Source organism: Panthera pardus, unplaced genomic scaffold (assembly GCF_024362965.1).
Source record: "Panthera pardus isolate Hobbes unplaced genomic scaffold, ASM2436296v1 HiC_scaffold_13, whole genome shotgun sequence".
In the NCBI taxonomy this organism is placed as follows: domain Eukaryota; kingdom Metazoa; phylum Chordata; class Mammalia; order Carnivora; family Felidae; genus Panthera; species Panthera pardus.
The window spans coordinates 198,177,744-198,201,590 of record NW_026526688.1 but is presented as its reverse complement, the minus strand read 5'-3'; the positions used below and the strand labels follow the sequence as shown (position 1 = coordinate 198,201,590).

At 48.7% G+C, this 23,847-nt stretch overlaps 1 protein-coding gene across 1 annotated transcript in view; it reads left to right on the top strand.

The window, feature by feature from the left end:
- The window catches only part of OTOP1 (otopetrin 1), a 36,706-nt gene that overhangs the window by 1,599 nt on the left and 11,260 nt on the right, over positions 1-23,847 (top strand). Inside the window, exons 2-4 of the mRNA XM_019453705.2 lie at positions 8,777-8,913; positions 14,321-14,379; positions 20,985-21,115. Of these exons, the coding sequence (XP_019309250.2) occupies positions 8,777-8,913; positions 14,321-14,379; positions 20,985-21,115 (327 nt within the window). The remainder of the gene's footprint in view (positions 1-8,776; positions 8,914-14,320; positions 14,380-20,984; positions 21,116-23,847) is intronic.

Here is a 23,847-nt window from a genome sequence, read left to right as displayed (position 1 = left end):
GCTGCGTGCCCAGCACACCTCCCCTCTCCTTCCCACCCACCTCCCTTCCGAGGTCTGGCCCCAGTGCCATCGTCTCCGCCCGCCCTGCCGGGAACTGCTCCCAACTCCCACTGGCCACCGTGGCTTTCTCTGTGTGCACCTGTTTTGCTCCGTGTCGGTTTCCACCTCGTATTAGGTCTGGCTGGATAAGAGCCATGTTACCGGGTGGGATTTCAGGCTTTGTAGCCTCAGGGCCTGCGGCTAGTTCATCCTGCCTTTGGAAAAATGGACCCAGTTCCAGGCTGGGCCCGAATTCCTGTTCTGCAAACGGTTGTTTGAGGGAGGCTCATGGTTTTGTGACTCTGAATGGCGGGGAATCCCGTGCCTTTTCCGGTGTCTGAATCAAACAAACAAACAAATGGAAATGAAATGTTATTTTGAGGACACTGATTTACACAGGCTAAAAGAGATTACACACGTAGGCTTTCCACCTGGGCTTTCCTGTGGTGGAAGGTTCCTTTCTTTGACCCTCCCTCACCTCTTCCCTTCCTCTTCCCTCCCTCCTTGCCCCTTCCTTCTACCACCGTTCCCTCCCCTGCCCTTCCTCTTTCCCTCTCCCTCCTGTCTCTCTCTCTTCCCAGAAAGACTCGAAGCCTTGTGATCTCAGTCAGTGGCTGAATGGTGGTGCCGTTTCCCAAGATTAGGGAGACAGAGGGAGGAACAGGGGTGAGGGTGACACCGTTTCCTCTTACGGACACGTTACTTTTCAGATGTCTATTAGACACCCAGTAGTGGCAAATATAGAGAGAGCACATAGCAGGTGTTCAATAAATGGCGGCCGTTGAGACAAACACGATACCATAACCATTCAAGTGAGGAGTGTGGTTAATGGTCATGGTGTCGTTCTGGAAGGCTTGGCTCCGTGTCCCAGCTCTGCTACCTTCACCTTCTGAGTCCCTGTTTCCTCATGAGGGAAATGAGACTCCCAGTTGTTTCTCGGGGAAGAGCTGAACGCAGTTTGCAAAACACTGTGATCCCTGTGAACGGGCTGCGGTTCATCAAAAAGCAAGAGGCTAACTGTCCCGAAAGAACATGGGGAGGCCATGGGAGATGCGTCAGCCCCAGCCAGCCCTGGGGTTTTCCTTGGAATCGTAGCTGGAAGGACAGGTTTGACTCAGCTCTGCCCTGGCTTCTGTGACAGTCCTAGACATCCGGGGCTCTGAGAAAGAACCAGCCTGTGAAATTCGGGGCACTGATGTTTTCAGAGAAAGTTTTTGGGTCTTGGTATGGGCTGTGAGGCATTTCTTTGAGCAGAAAACGTTCTGCTTCACCTACTGAGCATGAGAAAGTGAAAATTTCCTTTGGAACAGATAATACTGATGTATTAAAATATTTAGCAGAAATGAGGGGCTATTAATCCAGCTCCTCTGTTTGCTAAGTAATGAGATTGTTTTTTTTCTGGAAGGAATGACAGCAGCCTGGCTATCTCGTGCCAGCCCAGTGGGTACATTGATATGCACACTCGGTGAATAGCTGTTTCAGGCTGTTAATTACTACGATGTAATTAACATCCTAGTTGTTTCTAGTTCCATAAAAGACTGTAGTGGTTTACTTACCAGTGGTAGGATTTTGTTGTTACTGTTCTGTCTCAAGTCCCGAGAAGCGTCATCAACACACAATTATGGGAACAATGACAATAAGAAATGAAGCTGTGTTTATTGAGTGAGTTCAGAATGCGGGCACGTTAGAAGCATTGTCTCGATTATACGTCCCAGCGATTCTCTTTTTTGTAATGCTTGTGAGTAATCATCCCCAAATGTACTCCTTTTCTAAGATCATATTTTTGCATAATACTTTTTTTCTTTTTTTTTTTTTTCAGATTTTTTTTTTAACGTTTATTTATTTTTGGGACAGAGAGAGACAGAGCATGAATGGGGGAGGGTCAGAGAGAGAAGGAGACACAGAATCCGAAACAGGCTCCAGGCTCTGAGCTGTCAGCACAGAGCCTGACGTGGGGCTCGAACTCACGGACCGCGAGATCATGACCTGAGCCGAAGTCGGCCGCTTAACCGACTGAGCCACCCAGGCGCCCCAATACTTTTTTTCTTAAAATGAGACCCACCCATGTGTATGATACATTACATCTCTGTCCAGCATGCTGCCCCCGGAAATGGACTGCTCCCAGCACCGTGCTCGTCGTCCCTTAAGGGCCTGGAAGTGAAGGGGCAGAGGTGAGCTGCTTATGTCAGACCAGCTCAGGGGTGGTGGCTGTACCGGCTGTCGAGTTAAAGGTCAGGAACATGGTGATGGGTTTGGGAAACAGGCTGTCCCCACTTGTGAGTAAGCGGGTCCCAGTGTGTGCGAGAAGAGGGGCAGGTGCCATGGGGGATGGCGGCAGGGAGCAGCGGAGGGGGGCCACCAGGGGAGGGGCGGAGGCACAGAACGCAGAGATGCAACAATGGAGCTCCCCATCACTGGGAATGTTTAACAGTGAGAAGGTGAAGAGGGACAGACTCCTTGCTTCCGGGCAGATGGCCTGATACTAACAGGTGTCAGAGAAGGCAAAAGTCTACTTCCTGTTTGCTTTCTGTCTTCTTCGTCGAGGCTCCCGGGAACTTGTGGGGAGCAACAGAGAAGGGAGCCAAGTGTACAGCCTGGAAATTTTCGTGGTGCTTGGGCAGAACTGTTGGTCTGGTTTTGTTCGACGGCCTGGACTGAGCTCCCAGAATTGGCTGGGCTCTGGGGCTGGCGGGACCTTCGGACGTGGTCCTGCACAGAGGGGTGCGGACGACAAGGGGGCAGCAGAGGCTAAGAGCGTGCCCCTTCTCTGGGCATGTAGCTTTACTTCTGCCTCAGTTTCCTCATCTGTAAATTGGGGACGATGATACCACGTATTATGAGACTCAGTGAGTTAGTACAAATAAAATGCTTAGGAGCCTCTGGCACATCGTAAGAGAAATGTCTTACAAAATAAATGATCCAGCATTATAGTGTGTAGGTGCAGGGGATGCATGAAGGGAGGCAGAAGACAGCTGGGGGCGGGGGTGAGGGTTTAGGGATTTAGGGAAGGATCCCCAGAAGAAGGTCTTTTGTTTTTGCTGGAGTCTGGGAAAAAACATTAAAAATCATTTTAAAATGATAAAAGAATACACAGAATATAGCAAACTGAGCATGACAGTGACACCCGGCAAATTTCTGGAGCAGAACAACATGTTGGGGGTGGGGGGTTTGAACAATTCCCTTGGGAAGGAGAGCGGTGGGTCCCCAAGACCCAGCCTGGGGTCACTACGACAGACTCTTGCCTAGCTGCATGCGTTTTCTTACATATTATTTTTTGGATGAGATTTTTTTTTTTTGTCTAATAAAAAACTATAAACATAATGTCAGGATTTCAGCATCAGCAAGATAATGGGGCTGCCCAAAAGGCTGGTGCCAGTTTGGCGTTCATTGGAAAGGAAGTCAGACTGCACGTGGAATGCCTTGTCCCCCTCTGACCATCACACGGGCACCTGCAGAAGGGTGGCCCCAGGAGGGACGAAAGGGTGTCGGGTCCAGAAGGGAGAGGAGGCGACAACCTCACTCCCGTCGGCCCCAGACCATCCTTCAGCTCCCGGAAAGCAGAGTTACTTCTTTAGGGAAGCCTTTCCTGATACCTTCAGACCAGGTGTGGACCCCCAGGTGGTCTGGTCTCATAGGGTCCTCTATTTCCTTCTTGACGCAAATCAAGTAGGAGATTGTGTTATTCGGTGTGTCGATCTCACCAGATCGTGGGCTCTTGGAGGCAGAGCCCCTGTCTGCATGTGCCCCCCGTTATAGCCTGAGCTCCTGGCACAGTGCCTGGCACGTAGCAAGTGCCAGTTGGGATTTACTGAATCGCCAAGTGAACGGATGGGTGAATGAGTGAATGAGTGAGTGAGTGAATGATGACACAATCTCCAAGGAAGAGGATGACAGTTCTAGGAGGCTGACTGCAGTTCAGCATAGGGAAGAACATTCTAATATGAGCCCCAGCTGGTGATGGAAGGGTGTGCGTTGAGAGACGGTGAGCCCCCCAGCCCTGGGCATGTGCCGATGGGAGACCAGTTGGCCGCTAGTCATAATGCACTGGAAGCATTCTTGCATGAGACGGGGATATAGACTGACTTTATGGGGCCTTCTACCTCTAAGAGCCTACAGTTCAAGGTTCCAGACTCCTAGGGAGTATTTGGGTGCCTACCACTGAGGAGGGTTCTCCCCTCTGCCAACACGAGACCTTTTAGGATTATTCTCAAGTGACGTGGCTGGGAAACTTCTAATTGGTTCGAATTCATTGTTTTTCTTTGTGATTGATGATAAGAATGATGACAGCATCCATTTGTAGAATTTCCTACGTGTGGGGCGCTGTGCTAGGTACTTTTCATGTAATGACTCGTTTAATCTCCTCTACATCCCTAAGAGAAAGCCAATCATTTATTATCACGTTTTACAGATGAGGAAACTGAGGCATAGAGAAGTTAAGTAATTACTGAAAGTCATCAACTAATAACTGATGGGGAACAGGATTTGAGGCCAAGGCTCTGACCACTACAGCCCACTGTCTTCTCGCAGGCGAGTCGATTTTTGCTGATGATATTCTAGCGGCATCCAAAATCATATATTCTCTTCTTGAGGTGTGCAAAGGGAGGCTGTAAATCCAAGTTCACTGATTGTGTGCCTTAATTCTTCTGTGTCCTTCCTTACGTTTCCTCCTACCAGATCAGTCTAGTTCTGGAATCTTCCATTTGATCTCTTTAAAGTAGCAGTTACATATACTATAAATAGGGAAATCTATTTTATTTGGCACACAAGGGACTAGTATATCTTTCTCATACATTATGCCTTTTTTTCATGGGTGATGACAAACATGAAGGGATTCTTCATCCTGTTTACTACATTTAACTTGAATTCCATGTGGTCTGGTATCCATATGGCTCTTCCCGCTTTCTCTTCATTGGCATGGTCTCTTTGTCCACACCTTGATTTTCTGCCCTTGCTACTCAGTGAATACTGTGATTCATAAAACAGTTAGGTTTTGCTTTTAATCCAATATTCCCATCCTTGCTGACTAAATTAATGGGAGATTCAGATCATTCTCTGTACCCATTTAGTGTAAGGATTTATATGCTTGACTTTATTGTTCCCAGTTTTCTTTGCGACCATTATGGTTTCTTTTACATGTTGTTTCATTTTCCTTTTGCATACGTTTGCTTTTTGGAGCACTTGAACATTTTTTTCTAAAGATTTTATTTTATTATTTAAAAAAATCTTTATTTATTTTTGAGAGAGAGAGAGAGACAGAGTGTGAGCAGGGGAAGGGCAGAGAGAGAGGGAGACACAGAATCTGAAGCAGGCTCCATCCGGGCTCTGAGCTGTCAGCACAGAGCCCGATGCAGGGCTCGAACTCATGAACTGTGAGATCATGACCTGAGCTGAAGTCGGATGCTCAACTGACTGAGCCACCCAGGCGCCCCTAAAGATCTTATTTTTAAGTAATGTCTGCACCCAATGCGGGGCTCGAACCCACAACCCCGAGATCAAGAGTCCCACGTTCCTCGGACGGAGCCACCAAGGAACCCTGGAGCACCTGAACATTTTATTGTGTCTTTCTATTCAATGAATGGCTATCTTTCCTTTCCTGTTCTCACAACCAGATGCATTTTACTCCATTCTTATCCAGAAAACCCCTTAACATTTCCCCCAGGAAGGCACATTGCTGCCTCTGCTCCAATGAGAGGAGATCTGTGGAATCCATTTGTTTCTTTCTATGCCCCTGTTTTCACCTGGTCTCTATCTCTTTTCCATGAGATCTTTGAAAGGTTTTCTGTGTCTGTTCCCCACCCAGTCTGTCCCAACCTTATTCTGCATCACAAAGCTTTTATAGACCATGTAAATCACACATTTCCAGTTGGTGTATCTTCATCCATTTGGGTTTAACTTCTACTATCCTGTTTTTCTTTCCTATTATTTATCTATCTACTAGACTATTCATCCTCCATCCATCCATCCATCTATCCATCCATCCATCCATTTTCACCCTCCCCCTCTTCCTTTGATTATACATCCATCATCCTCTCCAATCTGTTGCTACATGTATTGCTTGCCATTGTTCCCTCTCCTCTTCGTCTCTCCCAATTATGAGGACTCTCCCCCGGTTCACAGGCTGTTTGGCTAAACAGCGAGTTATGTGGATGACTCCCCCCCCCACCTCTGTTCTCTGTTCAGCCGGCACCTTCTGAGAGAGTTCTTTCTGACCTTCGTCAACTTTAATTGTCTTCCCGCTTTACTCTTCCTCACACACTTTGCACTTCCTGACACTTCTTCTATGTTTATTACTTATTTGCTCATTCTCTGTCTCCCCCACTAGAATGTTAAACTCGCTGAGGGCAGGCACTTTATTTTATCACTCTTTTTATGTCTCCAGGGCTTGGGACAGTGGCTGGACCATCCCTGGAACAAAGAGTTGTTGAATGAATTGCATTTTGCATACCCTCAAATCTCTTTCTGTCTTGTGCCCTGACAAGCAGGTGACATGCTGGCTGGAGGTAGGGTTCTTACGTTGCAGTCCTTTCCCTAAAGTTGACTCTAGCTACTCTCCCACCGATTTCTGCAGATGAGAAGTCTGGTGCCAGCGTGCACCTCTACATTTTGTGCACAGCCCAATTTATCCAATATTACACATGTGTATTTGTTGATTCCCCAGCAATCTTGTTTGTTTGCCTTTGAGCCCCTGGCAAAATGCCTGATGCATAGTAGGCGTCCCCCAAATATTTGTTGTATAAATAAATGGATAAAGGAAGGATTTTTAACACTATGAGAAGGCAGATGATGTATTTATCGTAACTCTTGAAATATCAGTGACAGGGGTGTTCTAGACCAGTGGTTCTCAAGGTGGGGTCCCAGATCAACAGTGCCAGCCCCACCGGGGAGCTTGTTAGAGATGCAAATTTGGACCCCCCCCTCCCCAAACCTACTGAAGCAGAAACTCTGGGGGTGGAGCCCTGCAATCTGCGGTTTAACAAGCCTTCCAGGTGATTCTGATGCATGTTCAAGTTGGAGAACCAGTGCTGGAGACTGGTCTCGTTTTCTAGATGGGAAAACCAAGGCTAGGAGCAGGGAAGTGACTCATCTGAATTCACGCATGCCACCGGGGGCACAGCCGGAGCCAACGAGCAGGTCCCCAGGGCTGCAGCCTGTGTCCTTGCCACACCAGCCAGGCTGCCTCACCTCCTCTCGCTATTTCCCCTGTAATCAAAACGAGCCATGCATTTGTCAAACCTTTTGAAAGCACCGGGATTGAGTCTCCGCTCTTACTGAGCTTTTGATTTCACTGGGAGCTTGCCAGGATTTAAAAAAAAAAAATGTGACTTAGAGTTGTTTCTATAAGGCTTTGAGCAATGGAAAGGAGCTGGGCGATTGAGTTACTTTTCACTGGAGGCTTCTTGGGTTGGAGCTGTAATGTTATAGCTCAGTGTGAGGACCTGTCCTCTCTCTCGACCTCGCCATAATGCTTGTCACACACGATCCAGTTTCCTCCTGTTCGTGGGAGAGGAGGCGTGAATGGTGGCCAACGTTGGCCCAGAAGAAGGATTAGGACCTTTGACGTTGATCAAGTCTCCATGACCACTCTGTTTTTCTTGCTAATATTTTCATTTGTTACAAGTTTCTTTTTAATGTGTTTTGTATATTCCTTTCCATGTTTTTTTTTTCTTTCCTATGCATATTTTTTGTGTTTATTGTTTGGTCCAAACCATGCCACATACACCATCAAAGAATACTTCCTTTCTTCACTTTCCCTAAGTTCAGGCCCTTTCCGTGACACCGTTATGGATCCCCCTTCCTATCAGTTTTAAAAATATGCTTTCTATTTCGGAAAAGTTTTAGGTTTACCGAAGAGTTGCACAGAGAGTGCAAGGGTTCCCGAATGCCTGTATGCCCCTCATCTTTTTCTCTAGAGAGCAGGGTTTTAAGATCAGAGAACAGATTTTTTGAGGAGAACAGTGACACTCTTAGACTGATCTTTTTTGGGGAAAAGCTCTTAGAGGCCTTCTGTTTATTGGGCTAATCTTTGTTGAATGTATATCATTCATCAGACCCCAGGATATGCATCAGGTGGGAACAATGATAAACAGGACACAATACTGTCTTGCTGTGTATATATGTAATTAATTCTAATATGTATGACACAACATAAAATTTATCGACTTAGCTGTTAAAATTTTTTTTAATGTTTCTTTATGTTTGAGAGAGAGACAGAGTGTGAATGGGGGAAGGGGAGAGAGAGAGAGAGGGAGACACAGTATCCGAAGCGGGCTCCGGGCTCCGAGCTGTCAGCACAGAGCCCAACGTGGGGCTTGAACTCACGAACCGTGAGATCATGACCTGAGCTGAAGTCCGGTGCTTAACCAACCGAGCCACCCGGGTGCCCCTATTTTCTCCCACTGTTAATGGAGGTTAATAGTATCCTCTGAGGCCCGACAGTTTTTTCATTTTGATGTTTTAGGTTTTACGTTTAAGTCTTCGATTCATCTGGAGTTAATTTTTGTATATAGTGTAAGGCAGGGTAAAATTCATTCTTTCATGATTGGATTATCCACTTTCCCAGCACCATCTGTAGAAACGACTGCCCTTTCCTCCCTGAATGGTCTTGGCACCCTTGCAAAAACCATTTGACCACGCAGGTGAGGGTTTTAATGTCGTTTACTCTGAAACGACATCCGTGCGTGTCAACACTTACACGTGTGTTTCTGTGCTCTCCCCGCGCCCCCCCCCCCCAATTTAGGTAGCATGACATTGTTCGCGGTCATCACCATCATCCTGGGATGCTTTAAAATTGGCTACTTCGTTGGATTCTCTGAATGTTTATCAGCCACTGAAGGCGTCTTCCCTGTCACACACGCAGCACATACTCTGGTCCAGGTAAACCCTAAGATGTTTCTGTAGGTCGCCTCGGCTCCTGCGGAGTGTATCCCAGGGCACACGAAACGGGAGGTGTGGGAGACAGCAAGAGGAGGCGTAATCCTCCTCTGAGGCTCAGTCCTTCTGTTGCCTCCGCTCTCAAATGGGTCTCTGTGTCCCCTTGGCTGTCTTTGTGGGGATCCTATGAGGGGACCCTTGAAATGGAGAGTCAGGACATTTTGCCAAGCTTGAGGCTACCAGAAAAGGCTCGGGAGTGGATTTTCATATATGTTATTGGGTTTTATTGAGCTGTCATTCACACACTGTACAATTCACCCATTTCGCTGTACAAGCCAGTGGTTTGGTGTATTCTCAGAGCTGGGCGACCATCGCCATGATCAATCTTCGAACACTTTCATCCCCCGCAAAGGAAACCCTGGGCCATGACGGTCACTCCTCTGGGTCACTGAAACATTGTATTTTGGAGATTTGGTCTTCACGGAGCCCGTTAAGGCTAAATGAGGTCACATGGGGGGGTGTCCTAATCCAATAGAACTGGCGTCTTTATATGAAGAGAAGGTTGGGACACAGACTCACGGAGAAGGAAGACGGTGTGAGGACAGTGGAGGAAGATGGCTGGCCGGCCACACGCCAGGGAGGGAGGCTCCGGAGAACCCTGCCCACACCTTCATCTTGGACTTCTGGCCTCTCGGACCGTGGGAAATACATTTGTGTTGTTTTAAGGCACTCAATCTCTGATGTTTTGTCATGGAAGCACTGACAATTTATTTATTGGCTACTTATTTCGGGGGAGTCAAATCTCATGATGACAGAGGCTTATGGTGATACCAGTGACAATTTGGAGAGTCTTAGTGAGACCAGAAAGAACTTCCTTCTTTACCTTCCTCCCTCTCTCCTTCCCCCTTCCTTCCTTCCTTCCTTCCTTCCTTCCTTCCTCCTCCCTCCCTCTCTCCTTCCTTCCTTCCTTCCTTCCTTCCTTCCTTCCTTCCTTCCTTCTCTTCTTCCTCCTCCCTCCCTCTCTCCTTCCTTCCTTCCTTCCTTCCTTCCTTCCTTCCTTCCCTTCTTCCTCCTCCCTCCCTCTCTCCTTCCTTCCTTCCTTCCTTCCTTCCTTCCTTCCTTCCTCCTCCCTCCCTCTCTCCTTCCTTCCTTCCTTCCTTCTTTCCTTCCCTTCTTCCTCCTCCCTCCCTCTCTCCTTCCCCTTTCCTTCCTTCCTTCCTTCCTCCTCCCTCCCTCTCTCCTTCCTTCCTTCCTTCCTTCCTTCCTTCTCTTCTTTCTCCTCCCTCCCTCTCTCCTTCCTTCCTTCCTTCCTTCCTTCTCCCTCCCTCTCTCCTTCCTTCCTTCCTTCCTTCCTTCCTTCCTTCCTTCTCCCTCCCTCTCTCCTTCCTTCCTTCCTTCCTTCCTTCCTTCCTTCCTTCCTTCCTCCTCCCTCCCTCTCTCCTTCCTTCCTTCTTTCCTTCCTTTCTTCCTCATCCCTCCCTCTCTCCCTCCTTCCTTCCTTCCTTCCTTCCTTCCTTCCTTCCTTCCTTCCTTCTTTCCTTCCCTTCTTCCTCTTCCTTCCTTCCTTCCTTCCTTCCTTCCTTCCTTCCTTCCTTCCTTCCCTCTGAACCCAACAAATAGTATTTCCAGTATTAGGAATGCATGTGTGAAGAACCATGGTCTGAGCCCTGCCAAGGTGTCAGTCAGATGGGGACAAATTACAAATATAGATGACAACACAGGGCTCAATGCTTTGACCAAAGTCACCCAGTGATGAGGGCGCACCAGCTTTGGGGTGAGAGGTCGTTTCTGCCAGGAAGAGCTCCAGAGGTGTCAATGGAAGCAGGGTGTCAGAGATATTGGGGGACGTGTGGTCTTCCCACATGACGGGGAGAAAGTGTGTGGGGCTGTGGGGGGAGGCGGGCTGGGGCGACGGCATAGACGGAGCCATGGTTTAGCGGAGGGCTTAAGCGCATGGACTCTGGTCAGGTGATCTGACTCTGGCTCATACTCGCGATGGTGAGCTCCGGCAAATTACTTAACCTCTCCGGGTCTCAGGCCTCGCATCTGTCGAGCGCCTGCTTCCTGGGGTTTTGTGAAGATTGAAGGTGCTAATGTGTGTAAAGCACTTTGCAGTGAGCACTTGGCCAAGGCTGATGGCCACTTAGGAGCTTGAACTTTATATCTTGCGGGCAATGGGGAGCCATCGAAGACTTTAGGCAGAGGAATGACCTGGACAGATGTGCGTTTTCAAAATATCACTCTGTTACTTGGTGGGTTGCAGATCTCTCTCTTCCTAATTTAGGGCATTTTATCAGTCAATTCATCAAGCATCCTATACCTAGCGGACATTTACCCCTTGGCATTGCTACACTCGATGACTGGAGAATGAAAAACAGTATTTTAAAAAAAATGGAATTTTTAAATTGTGCTAACCTACATACAGCATCACATTTGCTGTCTTAGCTACAGTTCAGTAGTGTTGAGTTTATTCACGCTGTTGTGCAACCGACCTCCAGAACCCTTTCGTCTTGCAAAATTAAAACTCCGTCCCCATTAAACACCACCTACTGATTCCCTCCTCCCCCAGCCCCCCGTGTCCACTATCCTACTTCCTGTCTCTACGACTCTGGCTACTTTAGGGACCTCAGATGGGTAGGATCACACGGTGTCTGTCCTTTTGGGACAATTGGCTTTGTTTCACTGAGCTTAATGTCTTCAAGGCTCATCCGTGTCGTAGCGGGGGTCAGGATTTCCTTCCTCTTTAAGGCTGCGCAACATTCCATCGTATGGATGGGCCACGCCGTCTCCATCCACTGACGGACACTGGATTGCTTCTACTTTTGGCTGTTAGGAACAACGCTGCTGTAAACATGGGCACGCAAATATCTTTTTGAGACCCTGCTTTCCGTTCCTGTGGCTATATACCCAGGAGTGGGATTGCTGGATTACATGGTAATTAAAAAAAAAAAACATTTATTTTGGGTTCAGTCGGTTGGGCATCTGACTTCGGCTCAGGTCACGATCTCGCGGTCCGTGAGTTCCAGCCCCGCGTCGGGCTCTGTGCTGACGGCTCGGAGCCTGGAGCCCGCTTCGGATTCTGTGTCTCCCCCTCTCTCTCTGCCCCTCCCCCGCTCGTGCTCGGTCTCTCTCCGTCTCTCAAAAAATAAACATTAAAAAAGTAAACTCAACAAATAAAATGTAATTTAACGTTACTGAAAAAACCGGGAAGGAAGATAACAATGTGTAGTTCCCTGCACATTCTTGTCAAAGTTTTACAGAGAACGTGCAGAATATCCTATTCCGAGGTTTCACTTTAAAACATCATAAACTTTTTTTGGGGTTGCCATGTGGTCTTTACGAAAGTATCAGTGAAGTAGCTGTCTAACTTGGAAGTCATTGATAAATCCTTTTACCAAACGTTTTCCCTCTTGTTGGGCTGAATGGCACCTTACCAGGAGCCACTGCTCTCTGTCTTTTTAGGACGTCAAATGTTTTAAGGACCATCCCCTGAAAGTGTTTTCAGAGCAGGCCAGTCAGTCTTCGGTAAAACAATGTGGAAGAGGTAGGATGTGTAAGTGAATTTTCTTTGGTGTTTTCTGATTTTCTTTTTTATAGCTCTTCCTTGCAAAATGAAGATTGAACGGGGCAAATTTATTGTTTATTTATTATTTAAAAATGTGGTTTTTTAAAATTTTTTTTAAAATTTTTTTTATTTATTTTTGAGACAGAGAGAGACAGAGCACGAATGGGGGAGGGGCAGAGAGAGAGGGAGACACAGAATCGGAAGCAGGCTCCAGGCTCTGAGCCAGCATCAGCACAGAGCCCGACGCCGGGCTCGAACTCACGGACTGTGAGATCGTGATCTGAGCTGAAGTCGGATGCTTAACCGACTGAGCCACCCAGGCGCCCCTTAAAAATGTTTTTTAAATTTATTTTTGAGACAGAGAGACAGAGCATGAGCAGGGGAGGGGAGGGAGAGAGAGAGAGAGAGAGAGAGAATGAATCTGAAGCAGGCTCCAGGCTCTGAGCTGTCAGCACAGAGCCGGACGTGGGGCTCGAACTCCGGAACAAGGTGATCGTGACCTGAGCTGAAGTCGGACGCTCAACCGACTGAGCCACCCAGGGGCCCCATGAACGAGGCAAATTTATCAAGTGCCCATCAGTGTTTGGTATGTAGTGGGTGACCAATATGTGTTTGCATGTGACAGAAAGCCCAAAACGTTTTGGGAATTCATGTAACGCCGGGGACATCACAGGTGTTCAGTCAGCGCCCAACGAATGAGCGAATTGATAGTGGACCACGTTTACTCAAAGTGCACTGTCTCTGGGTGTCGTTCTAAGTACTTGACACGGATATCTTGTTTGATCACGAGACCCCCCGACGTGGGTCCAGTTATCCTTCCCGTTCATGGAAAGGCAAACGCAGAAATGGTTCCCCGGCTTGCACGCAGGTCCCACCCCAGCCGCCCCGTCAGCCCTCCCCCTCCCTGTGGCCAGCGTCCTGGTGGCACCTGTAATAGAGGTGAAGGACGTCTCGTCCATCTGGTCCCTCATTAAAGCGCTAGGGGGCGCCTGGTGGCTCAGTCGACCGACTTCGGCTCAGGTCATGATATCACGATTTGTGAGTTCAAGCCCCTCACTGGGCTCACCGCTGGCAACGTGGAGCCCACTGCTGATCCTCTGTCCCCGTCTCTCTCTGCCCCTCCTCCACTCGCACACTTTCCCTCAAAAAAAAAAAAAAATAAAACATTTAAAAGAAAGTATTTTTTTAAAAAAATTAAAAAAATTTTTTTTAATGTGTGCGTGGTTTTTTGGGTTTTTTTTTGAGATAGAGAGAGACAGAGCATGAGCAGGGGAGGGGCAGAGAGAGAGGGAGACACAGAATCCGAGGCAGGCTCCAGGCTCTGAGCCATCAGCACCCCGACGCGGGGCTCGAACTCACGGACCGCGAGATCATGACCCGAGCCGAAGTTGGACGGCCAACCGACTGAGCCACCCAGGCGCCCTGAAAGTTGTTTTTTTTTTTTTTTAAAAGCCCTCAACATTTGGCCACTGGTGTAGGAACTGTTTGTTGGGTGTTTCTCGGAGGAAGCCTAACACGGGTGATAGAATCGGGGTGACGGGGATCGTGACAGGCAGGCAGCGACTCCCCAAGCCCCATCCCTGCTGAGAGCCTCAACCTGTCTTTGACACCTTTCTCGCACACCTGGAGTCTCACCTCCGGAGCACGGTCCCCACTGGAGGCGGGGGTGGCACTGCCGCCTGAGAGGGCCTTGGTGACTTTCCATCCTTGGGACCCTTGGGATGGGAGTTCACGGACGTCCCAGCATCTCCCCGCTCCGCTTCTGTGCGTTTCAAAGCTTCTCAGTATGCGAACATGACAGTGGTTTTCCCTGACGCATCTTTCTTTTCTTCCTTTATTTCCTAGGTGTATTTTCTTTGGGGGCATGCCAAGGATATCATCCAGTCTTTCAAAACCCTGGAAAGGTAAAAAGCGTGGGAACTGCTAGTAAAGCAGTTGAACTTGGTGTTCGTTTGGAACGCACAGACTCATCACTGCCATTGCGCTTGGGTTTTAAATGGGAGACCAACTCTCCCTTCCATCCCGACGAGCAAAGCCCGCGCTCTTGGCCTGGGGAGGAGGCCCTCCGCCATCCGCCTCTTCCTGGGGACGGACGGCCCTGGGAGTAGGACCATGTGGGTTCGAATTCCGACTCTGCTGTCGGTGCCGTTTTCCTTTATGATCCTCGGTTTTCCTCATCTGCAAATGGGGATGAGAGGAGGGCCAGCCTCTGAGGACTGAATGAAGTGATTGACATAAACCACGTGCCTGGTGCGTAACAAGTGCTCAGTAAGCGTGGGGTCTGTCATTCTCTCTGTCACCTTTCTCTCGAGTGATTGTGAGAATCAAGGGAAAGAATCCATAGGATAGGGAGTGAATTAACTAGGTGGAAGGTGTTACCATCACGTAAGAAAGCCCTGGGTGCCCACATACCACCGACTCAAAGAATCAGCATTTGTTTCATAGAAAGATCTCTTATCAGATCATGAGAAACAGAAAACTCCCCCAGTACCATTTGAAATGACAACAGATATTTAAAAGATTGATTTAGGGGCACCTGGGTGGCTCAGTCGGTTAAGCGTCTGACTTCAGCTCAGGTCACGATCTCACGGTCCATGAGTTCGAGCCCCACGTCGGGCTCTGGGCTGATGGCTCAGAGCCTGGAGCCTGCCTCTGATTCTGTGTCTCCCTCTCTCTCTGCCCCTCCACCATTCATGCTCTGTCTCTCTCTGTCTCAAAAATAAATAAACGTTAAAAAAAAAAAATTAAAAAAAAAAAAAGATTGATTTATGGGGGCGTCTGGGTGGCTCAGCCGGTTAAGCATCAGACTCTTGATTTCGGCTTCAGTCATGATCTTGCGGTTTGTGGGTTGGGACCCCGGGTCAGTAGTGTGGAATCTGCATGGGGTTCTTTCTCTCTCTTTCCCTCCCTCTCTCTCTGCCCCTCCCCTTGCTCGTGTTTTCTCTCTCTCTCTCTCTCAAAATAAACAAATAAACATTAAAAAATTTAGGAAAGGATTTATGGATGACCCCTGGATAGAACCATTTTGATAGCCTATTGAAATAGAAATAGCTTTCCCCAATCCCGCCATGCAGAAAGGATCAGCCTCAACAGGCAGTGAAGCATTTAATGAGCTGCTACTGTGTGTAGGGTCCACGGCCAGACACTGTCGGGGATATGCGGGGATGTTGGGCCAAGGTACCCCAGGCACCTGGTGGGATGTCCCGGGGGCTGTGCCCTGGCAGCCCGTGCTATCCTCTGTGGCCCTGAGTGGTCTCCCAGTGGAGAGAAATGGACAAACCAGGGACAAATGAGTTCTGAGCCCCGAGAACCCAGCAAAGAGCACTTTAATGGCCCCTTTCTCACATTTGATCTGCACGCGGGCTCTGTAAGGGTAACTCATGGGAACCACGCTTCCCTGCTTTGAAGGGGTGCGGCCCACAGGTCCCAGCAGATTAGGGGACTTACCCCGTGTCTCCAGAGTGCAAGTGGCAGGCCTGGGATTTCTGTCCCGAGTTGTCCCACTTTGCATGCCGGGGAGTAAGAAACAGGTGGATCCTTCGCTCCTCCTCCCACAGACGCTTTTTAAGGATTGTACTTTTTAACTGATAAGATTGCAAGGGTACAATAGGACCTAAGAATCACCTTAATGCCACTTTTGTGGGCTGAATGTGTTTCCCCGAAATTCACATGCCGAAGCCTTAACCTTCAAGGTGATGGTCTTTGGAGGCAGGGCGTTTGGAGGGTAGTTAGGTTTAGATGATGTGCTCGGTGGGGTCCCCCATCATGGGATTGGTGCCCTTAGAGGAAGAGACACCAGAGGTCTCCGTCTCTCCCTCTCTGCACACCCAGAAGAGAGGCCACGGGAGAGCTCCCACCAAAACCAACCGTGCTGGCACCTTGACCTGTGACTTCCTGTCTGCAGAACCGTGAGAAAGAATGGAGCGTTTTGTTACGGCAGCCCCAGCTGGCTGAGACGCCCCCCACCCAGCGGTAACTACCGTTAACATTGCGGGCTGCTTCCTGCCAGTTTTTCCATGAATACAGTTTTCATTCCTTTTTTCTTTTTAATTTTTTTTTTATTTTTTTAGAGAGAGAGAGAGAGAGAGGGAGCAGGGAAGGGGCAGGAGAGAGGGAGAGAGAGAGTCTCAAGCACGCTCTGTGCTCAGTGCAGAGCCCGACGTGGGGCTCAAACCCACCACCCTGGGATCATGACCTGAGCCGAAAGCAGGAGTCGGACACTTCACTGACTGAGCCACCCGGGTGCATCTCCGTTTTCTACTTACGATCACGGCCCTGCCCTTCCTGCTGTGTTTGGTCTTTCCATTTTATCGTTGGCATTTCCTCCGGTCGGCATTCGTCTGCACCACGACCTTTCCTGACCGCCCCGCGGGTCACTGCCGCAGTTAGTCTAACCAGCCGCCCTCTTGTGTTACTCTGCTCGGGCTGTGGCGACAGAATGCCACACGCTGGGCGGCCGAAACAACAGAAGCGGACGGTCCTCGTGGTTCTGGAGGCTGGAAGCCCAAGGTCAAGGTGACAGCAGGGCTGGGTTTGGAGGCCTGCCCGCAGCTGTGTGCTGTGGCCTCACGTGGCCTTTCCTCTGCGCTCGTGGACAGAGAGCTCTGCTCTCTCTTCCTCTGCTTCTGAGGACACCAGTCCTATTCGACCGGGACCCCGCCATTATGACCTCGCTGAACCTTGATGACCTCCTTAGAGGCCCCCTTTCCAAATACGGTCGCGCTGCGGGGTTAGGGCTTTAACGGAAGAATTTTGAGGAGACACAAGCCAGTCCACGGCACCCAATCTTTCTGAAAGTTTTGTTGCTGTTGTAAGTCGTACTGTGATGAACGTCCTCGGTCAAACATCTTTACTGTTTGAACATCTCTGATTATTTGCTTGGGGTAAGTTCCTAGAAGTAGAATCGTTGGGGGTAAAGGGTGAGAGGTTTTCAACAGATGTGTATGGAACATCTCGTCTACCCCCAGAGACTCCTGGCTGAGTGGGGTGGGCTTGCTCACGCATAAAGCACTTTCTTTGAGGCGTGTTCCTCACGAGGACTTCTCCCACGTTAGCCCTGCCACTTAGGGGCCATACGATCACCAGCCCCCACTCAGCAGATGAGGAAACCGAGGCTCAAAGAAATGAAGCAAAGCGCCCAAGGTCAAGACACTTGCCTGTGCACGGCTGGGGGGCTCTGATTGTTGGCCGTAAATCTGGGTGACTGCAGTGGCCTCCTGGCTTTGCGGGCGGAGTCTTTCTCTTTCTTTCTTTCTTTCTTTCTTTCTTTCTTTCTTTCTTTCTTTCTTTCTTTTTTTAACGTTTATTTATTTTTGAGACAGAGAGAGACAGAGCACGAACGGGGGAGGGGCAGAGAGAGGGAGACACAGAATCGGAAACAGGCTCCAGGCTCTGAGCCGTCAGCCCAGAGCCCGACGCGGGGCTTGAACTCATGGACCGCGAGATCGTGACCTGAGCCGAAGTCGGACGCTTAACGACTGAGCCACCCATGCGCCCCGGGTCTTTCTCTTTCTAATGTCACTCATGCAATCACAGCCTCGGGACACTCGGGCCCATTCCCCTCCAGGCGGAAAAGGGTCTTTGGCTCTGCTCGGGCATCTGCACTGCCCGGTAAGGCAGCCACCAGCCGCACGGGGCTACTGAGCACTTGAGCTGCGGCTACTTCTAACCGAGATGTGCGGGAAGCGTCTAACACACGTCAGGTTTCGGAGCCTCGGGCGACAAACCGAGTACAAAAGATCTCAGGGATAATTTTTGTTGCTGTTGATTCTATGTTGACGTCATAGCAGATTAGATCGGGTTTAAGAGAAAATGATGCAAACTATTTTCACCTGTTCCTTTTTTTTTTCTTTTTTTCTTACCGCTTTTTAAAAACGTGGCTACAGGAAAATCTGAAATTCTACGTGTGGCTCACATCCGTGCCTTGCACTCTCAGTTTTTGGACGGGACGGCTTGAGGCCAGGCACCCAGACGTTTGGCAACCAGGGTCTGTCATCTGAGGGAACTCCAAGGGATGGGACACACAACTCCGTGCCCACCTCCTTGCTGGGTGTTTGGACGCAAGTCTCTCCCCGTCTCGTGGCCCCTTTCCTAACCTGGACAGCGAGAGGCTTGAATGAGATAACACACAGAGCTTGATTTGGCCTGTTCTGTTTGTAGAGACAAGTGTTAAACATTTTTGAGGTACTCCCCACCTTTAGGTTTTGGGTTTCGACTTCTCTAGCAAAACTGGAAGATTTGGCCGTCCCAAACGCACGTGCAGCAGAGGGCCAGAGCTGAGTGGGGGGTGTAGCCTCAGTTTGCTACAGTCCCCACCGCTCCCTAATGGACCCCAGACCTGCTTCATTCGTTGACGTTTCCTGCCAGGCCCTGAAGGCTTCAGAACTTACCACTCCCAGACCTGCTGTCACTTTTGTTTGTTTGTTTGTTCGTTTGTTTTCTGGTCTTTTGAGCCAGGATTCCACGGCCCCATGCTTTTTGTATGTCCTGGGACTTTTCTCCGATCTAAGAATTCCCCTTAACTTGTTTGGGTCCATTTCTCTTCCCAAGGGTGGGGTTTGGAGGTACGGTAGCTGTGCGAGCAGAGCTGAAAGCATAAACTGAGGTCAGAAGTGGCCCCCGGAGGCCTTGTGTTTGTTGTGGTCTGGGGCCATCAGACCCAAGTGTGAACAAGGCGGCCTGGCATGAGGAAGCCTCTGCCCTTAGTTTGTAGGACAGTTTCCAGGTCGGAGACCATCTGCAGCTGCAGTGACATAGGCATTATCTCATCGGGCTCAGCGGGCCTGGGATTGGACGGTGCCCTGTGCACCAGGAAAGAAGAGAAGAAAAGGAGCCGTGTGCATTGTAAGTAGAAGAAAAGGCAGTCGGCCTGAGGCAAACAGCATTGTCTGCATTTGTGCCGGGCCCCGGGGTGACCTGGCCACAGTCTATAGCTGCTGGGCGAGCACAGGGGCAAGCAGATGGGCACACACCTGTTTCCTTCTCCTCTTGTGCCTGGGTGTTATACAGCTGCTCCAGGAAGCCAGGGTTCGAATGAGGAAAGTTTGGCTTGTGGTCACTTGTGGGAGGCCCCGAGGGGGCAGCTGGGGTTAAAACTCAGAGGAGAGGAAAGGTCAGGGTTGAGGACCCAGTCATACCAGTTTTCCTCTGGGCAGATGGTGGACAAGTGTATGCTTTCACTCTGCCCTTCTTAGTGGGTTACCATTTCATCCCATACTGGTTGCTTCATGGTCACAACGTGGCTGCCACAACTCCAGCCTTCATGTCTGTATTCAAAGCTGGAAACAAAGGGGGGGGGGGAAGGACAGTACATAGGCTTTTTTATTCTCATCCTTTTCATCACAAAATCAGAAGCTTTTGGGAGTGCCCAGTAGACTTGACTTCACATCCCACTGGCCAGAGTGGCCATGCCAGGCTGCAGGGGAGACCAGACAGCGAGTCTCTGACTTGTTTCAGTTTCTTTTTTTTTTTTTTTAATTGTTTATTGTCATGTCAGCTAACAAATAGTGTATACAGTGTAGTCGTCTTCAGGAGTAGATTCCCATGATTCATCACTTACATACAATACCCAGTATGCATCCCAACAAGTGCCCTCTTCAATGCCCATCACCCATTTTCCCCGCCCCCCACCCCCCAACACCTTCCACCCTTCGTTTTTTTTCTCTTCATTTAAAAATCTCTTATGGTTTGCCTCCCTCTCTGTTTGTAACTTATTTTTCTTTCCCTTCCCCTATGGTCTTCTGTGAAGTTTCTCAAATTCCACATACGAGTGAAAATGTATGATACCTTTTTCTGACTGGCTTATTTCACTTAGCATCATACCCTCTAGTTCCATCCACCTTGTTGCAAAGATTTCATTCTTTTTCATTGCTGAGTAGTATTCCGTGGTGTGTGTGTGTGTGTGTGTGTGTGTGTGTGTATACACAATGTATGTGTATACGTATATATACACATCACATCTTTATCCATTCATCGGTTGATGGACACTTGGGCTCTTTCCATATTTGGCTATTGTTGATTCAGTTTCTTTCGAGGTAAGTGGCAAGACAGAGGGGGTGGATGAGGACCATTGGGTTGGCCAGCCAACAGTGAGGGCGTGCCCAACCCTCCACATTTCCAGTGTAGCCCTTCATCTTTCCGTGATGGTTCTTTCCCCTTCTGGGAGAAAGGGTTCGGGCTGTGGTGGGGTTGGTGCCTGCTTTCAGTAAGCTTCCATGACTGGATCCCAGTTTCTTCTTGTCCCATCGACAATGAGCTGAGTATTGGCAGGTTCAAGATTAAGGCAGAGTGCCAAGACTGGTTTTGCAAGTTCCCACGGAACTGCCTCTCCCCAGATAGGGACCCACCTAAGGTCTGAACTGCCTGGCAAAACCAGACTCTCGGCGAAGAAGGAGGCACGTGCGTGTGTGTGCGTGCATGTGGGAGTGTGTGTGCACAATGTCTCCATCTCACCCCATGGGGCTCGGAGCTTCCCAGGGCGGCTCAGTAACTGAGTCCTTGTGTTTTTCAGGTTTGGGGTCATCCACTCAGTGTTCACTAACCTGCTTCTGTGGACCAATGGTGTCCTGAATGAGTCAAAGCACCAACTTAATGAACATAAGGAACGTCTCATCACGCTGGGCTTCGGGAACGTCACAATAGGTGAGTGATAAGAGTTGTCCCATCCCCGTGCTGGAACCTCTTAGAAGGCCGCAGAGACCAGAAGTGTTCAGAGTCGGAGAGGCAGGTTCCAAAGAACTGCAGGGTCCTTCCACCTCAACGTTGGCCAGACAATCATCTGTTGTTGAAAGTCTTTCAAAACCTCCTGAGTCCCTCGTTCTGGTTACGTAAGTAGGACGTGCTGAGGGTAATTAATGGTTTCCTCAGTGACTCAGGGACTTGCCGGACCCAAGGGTTATCATTTAGGGTACCATTTCTCACGGTACAGTTTGGTATGGAAGTGAATGTCTTTGTCTACAGCTAGGGAAGATTGGCAGTCATTGTGTTTTTAATTAAGTCTCTATTACCCGTTCTTTCTACTAAAAGTATAGCTTTGAAATACCCAGAGAGGTCTCAGGGTTGTCGTTAATTGGTTTGAGTTCATTTGAAGTGGTTTTTTTTTTTTTTTTACTCTCTCCGGCTTGCACCTATGGCCCATCCTTATCCCCAACCCCCACCCCCACCCTGCTCCTGTTTGAGAGCCCGCCACACCTCCTTCCAAAGTTCTTTCGCGTCTATGACCTGTCGCTTCTCTATTAGAACAGTGGGGCTGAGAGGAATGTGCAGGGCGGAAATGTGCTGGGAACCGGAGAGCCTAGATTTGGGGATGTTCTCATCACGTCCTGGCTGTGTGACTTTTGGTAACCATTCAACGTCTCTGGGCCTCCCTTTTCTCGTTCATAAAGTGAGGGGACCTGAACCAGGTTCTTTCAGGGAGTCTTTTTAGCTTTAATGTATTACTCAGGTACACTCACTGTATGACCTCAGGCCCGTCGCCCAGGGCGACTTTAAAACAGCTTTCTTACCAGGGACACCTGGGTGGCTCAGTTGGTTAAGCATGTGACTCTTGATCTCGGCTCAGGTCACGATTTGACGGTGTGTGAGTTCGAGCCCCACATCGGGCTCTGCACTGACAGTGTGGAGCCTGCTTGGGATTCTCTCTCTCTCCCTCTCTGCCCCTCCTTCACTCACTTGCTCTCTCTCTCAAAATAAATAAGTAAACTTAAAAAAAAACCCTGCTTCCTTACCAGTGGGGTGGGGATGGTGAAGTCAGGGCACACGCTGTTTCCCCAACCCCCAACCCCCGCTCTCCACCGGCAGCCGACTCTTGGGAAAGTCCTTCTCTCTCGTCAACTCTCGTTTCCTCATTGGTGTCAGTGATAGCAATGAAAACAAAGCAAACTTCCCAAGTGTTTGCTGAGGGCCTGGCACGCTGTTCTAGTCCCTTCGTGCGGCTCATTTAATTCTCAAAACACCGTGGGGTAGTCAGTGTTGACCTTACCATATGGATGAAAACATCAAACCACAGAGAAGTTAAGTAACTAGCCCAAGTCCACACAGCAAGTAAATGATGAAACCCGGATCTGATCTGGCTCCAGGAACCTCTGTGGAAAGATGGAATTAGATTGATCTACAAAGAAGAGACTCTGTCAGCTCTCACATTCCGTTGATCTGAACCTTTCTCCTTGATTTCTTCCCCTGATTTTGCACAGGAGCGCCTTGGGTTACGAGAGGTGGGAAACCGGTTGTGCGGTGAAAAGTGCAGGGTTCTGCAAAAGTGAAGGTGATTTGTGCTGCCACAGGCTTTCCATGTGATTTTATAACTGGTCTCTCCAAGTCACGCATTAAGGCAGTGACAAAGTGTAAAGGAAAAAAAAACCCTACAGTAGCACCTACCCAGAAAGGCAGTTACGTGCTGTTAATATCAGGTTATTTCTTTGTCGTGTCCTATTTCTTTATCTGTAGTTAAGGCCATAGTGTATATATTCAATCTTTTTATTTTTTTGACTACAGCCTACAATAAGAAATAGAACTTGCACGGTAGCTCAAGTGCACACCTGTACGTGTGGACACATATGCCACGAAATAATAACCTTGCTGTATTGGAGACACTTTCAAATTTCTATCTGGTACCATTCCATTCCACTCTATTCCATGACAAGTCCTTTCTGTTTAAAAAATACATTGGCAGCTACCCACTAAATTGATTTCATAACTGAGTGCTGAGCTGTGATATGTATTTATTTTTTTCATTTAATTAATTAATTTATTTTGAGAAAGAGAGAGAGAGAGAGAGTGCACGCACACAAGCAGAGGAGGGGCAGAGGGAGAGAGAGAGAGAATCCTAAGCAGGCTCCGTGTTGTCAGCTTGGAGCCCGACGTGGGGCTCGATCCCATGACCATGAGATCGTGACCCAAGCCGATATTAAGAGTTGCACACTTAACCAACTGAGCCACCCGGGTGCCCCCTTGTGACACGCATTTTAAAAATGCTGTGTATACATTTTATTCTTACTTGTTTCCATTGTTATGTAACATGATCACTTTCCTGTACCATTAAAACACAACTTCATTATAATTTTTAATGGCAGCCTTCTATTCCATTGTATGAATGTATCAAAATTCGCTTAACAGTTTCTAAATTGTTGGACACTGAAATGTTTCTCTTTTTCTCTCTCCAGTGCGCGCACGCACACACACACACACACACACACACGGTTTTACCTAATGCTTTGATTACACTTTTTGGCTTTGATTACATTTTTGACTCATCCCTCAAAACAGATTGGAATTCTAGGTCCGAGACTACAGCTGCATCATCTTTAAGGCTTCTGTTACATATTTTCTTATTTATGTATAGCACGTGCCCTCCTTGTTATGAAATCGCTCTGTAT